This window comes from Dipodomys ordii, unplaced genomic scaffold, assembly GCF_000151885.1.
Source record: "Dipodomys ordii isolate 6190 unplaced genomic scaffold, Dord_2.0 Scaffold30, whole genome shotgun sequence".
NCBI lineage: Eukaryota > Metazoa > Chordata > Mammalia > Rodentia > Heteromyidae > Dipodomys > Dipodomys ordii.
In genome coordinates this window covers 10,131,800-10,135,843 of record NW_012267246.1, presented here as the reverse complement: position 1 = coordinate 10,135,843, position 4,044 = coordinate 10,131,800, and the positions used below count along the sequence as shown (strand labels likewise).

At 44.4% G+C, this 4,044-nt stretch overlaps 1 protein-coding gene across 1 annotated transcript in view; it reads right to left on the bottom strand.

Moving 5' to 3' along the window:
• Sec62 (SEC62 homolog (S. cerevisiae)) overlaps positions 1 to 205 on the bottom strand; it is a 43,149-nt gene extending 42,944 nt beyond the window's left edge. The window contains exon 1 of the mRNA XM_013016150.1: positions 112 to 205. Within this exon, the coding sequence (XP_012871604.1) occupies positions 112 to 147 (36 nt within the window). The 5' untranslated portion in view covers positions 148 to 205. The remainder of the gene's footprint in view (positions 1 to 111) is intronic.
• Between the last annotated feature and the right edge of the window lie 3,839 nt (positions 206 to 4,044).

Genomic DNA, 4,044 nt, shown 5'->3' with positions numbered 1-4,044 from the left:
AGCCGTGCCCGCTCCCTCCCGCGCCCACGCTCAGCCTCTCAGCGGGCTCTTCCCGCTTCTTGGACTTCCGCACGCGCCGGAGCCCCCTACCCCCGGCGTGGACTTCGCTACCTGGATCCGCTTCTTGTGTCGCCTGCGTTCCGCCATGTTGGCCGCTCCGCCCGGTTCCTTCTGACGTGGAATGAAAGGGGAGGGGGGGCGCGGGCGGAAATCTCGCGAGAACGCGGCGCGCGGCCCGTTATGTAACCTGCCGGCGGCGGGGCGGGGGGACGGGGAGCGGGCGGCCGAGGGGCTCGAGGGGCTTCGCGGCGCGCTCTCGGCACCCCGGCTCCCGGCCTCGGAGGTGGCGGGACCTGGAGCCCAGCTGGCTGCGGGCCGGGAGGAAGTGGAGAAGTGGCTGGCGGAACCCGAGGGCATCGAGTCTCAAGCCTGACCGAGCATCTGAATCACCTGTGAAGCCGCCGGAATGCAGATTCCCGGGCCCCGCCGTGCAGGCCGCGCTCAGGCCTCGGGGTGGGGCCTTCCCTCGAGGGGTGGCCCGGGCCTGCGGATCCCTGGAAATCCACCTGGGGCAGTCCTTCTAGTTTAGTGTTCTTTTACGGCCGGCTTCATCTCCTCTCGCTTTAATGTCTTGGAATTCCATTTTGAAAAGTTGGGCAGACCCAGGCAACTGAGGCACAGAGATACCACTGGAAGGTGCACAGCGCCCGTGAACCATGGCGGACTTTCCAGTCCATTTCCAAGCCGCTGCTCGTAACTCACCTCAGTCTAGAAGGCAGGGAGAACCCAGGGGTGTTGTGATCAGTCAGATGGAAAGGAAAAAAAAGAGGACTGAGGATTTGGGATGAAGACGGCCTAATTATTGTTAGTGAGGCAGGTTGGCTCTAGAGAAGGGATGCTGAACCCCTGTCCTGGCCCACTCTAGAGACATCCGTGGGGTTTGGACATGCATCGTTCCCTTCCAGAATTCTTCCAAGTCATGATTCATCATTTCCACAAGAAATCTATCATTGCTATGAACTCCTTCCACACTCCAAATCCTAGAAAATGCCCACCATGCTGTCATTCTCAACTTCTTTCTTCATTTTTCTTTGTGCATTCTGGAAATCTCCTTCATGTTTATAAGCTCCATTCCAAAATACCACCTCAATGTTCATTGCCAGCTCTTTGTGGATAACCCCACTGGTTGTCTAACTTAAATCACCATTTCTCCTGGCACTATATAATTTTTAACTTGATAATTACATCATTATTCTTTCAGCTATTCATGCTAGAAACATTAGAAATATTCCAACCATGTCTTTCTATCACTCATCAGGCCTACTGATTCTACAACTGAGATGTTTGGAATTCTTTCCTTCCTCATCATTTCTATTGCTATTGCGTTTACTAGGTCTTTGTCACCTACATGACAATTACTGCAATAGTTTCCTAATAGTTCTCCCACGTGTACCTTCTATACATTCCAGGTCATCTACTCCCTTGTTTAAAACCCTTCCCTGAGTCCCTATTGTGTATAGCAGTGTGAATAATGGCTATTTTTAAAAAATTCTTTACATCTCCCTTACATTTAGCTCAATTCCTCTTCCCATCACTGCATCTACGTCTTAGATGGTGGTAGGAGTTTTCCCCCTCATTTTGCTGAAATCTTATTCTGATTTCCCTCTCAATTTGCAATCTCATTCCTTTCTTTGGAATGTTACTTCTCTCCTGAATAAGAAGCCCTGCCTTGCTTCCTTTCTCTATTACTTATTTGAGACTATAATAGAGTTTTGTTTTGTTTTGTTTTTTTTAAGAACAAGAAAGATTTATTCATTCAATGTCCATTGAGGGCTTATTGGCAGTCCTTGTTCTAGGCATTCCAGTATATACTAGTGATTCAGAGGCCAGCATCTTTGCCCTCACTGAGTTTTTAAGCAGACAATGATCACGCCTCTCTGGTACCAGTGTTCTGTATTCCATAGTTGAAGAAAATAACGTAAGGGAATAGTGATTTGTACTGGCTCATGGTTCCAAAGAGGTCAGTCCAGGGTCACTTGTCCCCATGTACTTGGGTGGAACATGGTGGCAGAAAGGTAGTGGAGGAGGCTACTGGCCTCATGGCAAACAGGAAACCGACACAAGGAAAGAATTGAAGACCAGATATAACATCAGAGGCGTACCTTATAACCTACTTCCTTCAGCTAGGCCCCCTCCAGTAAAGTTTTAAAAATCTCACCCAAATGGTATCACCGGCTGGGGACTAAGTGTTCAACATACAAGCCTATGAGGAGATTTCAGTTTACCTTCATGAATGGTAAAAACATCATCATCAAATAGAATTTGTGTGCCTTTCTTCTGTCTGTCTTTGGTCAGTTTAAATTCATAATTCACATTTCTTCACATTCTCCATTGGAGGGGCTAAGAGGGCGAGGGAAATGCTTTCCTTCTCCTACTCACTGGTGCACAGATGATATTTAAGTCTAAGAATCTAAGGGTATCTCTTACCTTCTCATAAAACACTCTGCAGCCTTTGATTTCTTTCCCCTAATTCCTCTCTGGTTCTTCTGTTGAGTTCTCTTCCACTTCTCCCAGCGTTTGAGTGTTCTACACTAGGTGTTGCTGTCCAACAGTTCCCTGGCTACTATCCCTGTAGGACTCCCTCATGGCTGTTTCCACTGCCCCTCTCTACCTGAATTCCTCTATTTTTCCCTCTCTCTCTAAAACATTTCCCACTTCTCTGAATCTCTTTGTCTCTGGGCTCTGCCACTTCTTCCTAGGATGCCCTCCAAAGTTCATCAGTTCTCTAGCTTTATAATGTAGAAAACTTGAACTCCTTAGACTGAATTCCTCTGGGCATATTTTATAAATACTTCATTACCATGGTATGCCAAAGTTTTCTCCAATCTGGAATCCCTTTCTGGGTGACTGAAGAATTGAATTCAGTTTCCTGGAGTTTGCTATCTCAGTGGAAATGGATCAGTTGGGACAAATTGATCACATCTATGCAATGTGGAAGCTGAGGTACTCAATTTTTTGTTTTAAATCGTATTTCTCTGCCTCTCATTTTATGCATTAAACATATATGTGTGACAAAAAATACAAGGGATATATAATGTAGCCCTTTCATATTTTACCATTTGCTTTTATTTGGGGGGAAGTTGGGGTTTTGCTATGTAATTCAAACTGATTTCTTTTTTTTTTCAAGCTGGCTTCCAACTCACAATTTTCCTAGCATGGTTTTTTAATAAAAACATTAAAAATATGGAGTTAATAATATGGAATTAGTGATTTAGTAAAAGGGAAAATAGATTCAAAGCAAAATATACTTAATATACATTAAAATAAGCCTAGTTTTATTTGTAAATTGATAAGTATTATAAAGGAGTCCATTCTTTGGACTTCCAGTCAAGAAAGATGGAGAATATATCTCACTGAAAAGCAGATACTTCGTTGTGAAAAACTATAATGTATAAATTTGAACATATTAATATTAGACTATAGGCATAAAAATTATTTGTTTAAACCAAGTGCTGATGGTTCACACCTGTAATCCCAGCTACTCAGGAGGTTGAGATCTGAGGATCATAGTTCAAAGCCAGCCTGGGCAGTGAGACTCTGATCTCCATTAAAGCACCAGAAAACCAGAAGTAAAACTGGCTCAAAGTGGCAGAGTGTTAGTCTTGAGCAAAAAAGCTCAGGGACAGTGCCTAGGCCCTGAGTTCAAGCCCCATGACCATCACCAACAAAATCACTCTTTTGCCTTCACTGAATTGAATCTTGTTTCATCATTTCAAACAGAAAAATTAGTGGAATCATTCTTCCTCAACTATAAGGTTCCCTTATTTTTATTCTAATTAGCCAAGATTCAGTACAAAAGAAGAAAAAGAAATATGGATATTTAATTTCAATTAAGAAAGGGACTTAATCAGGGGAATTAGGTGCTTCCAAAACTACTGGAAGGCTGGAGAAGCAGGATTCAGGCTGGGCCTTCCTGAATGACTGCCATTCACTGTAGCATGGACCAGCCAGGGTGGCCTCTACCTTTGGAGAGTCAAGAGTTCA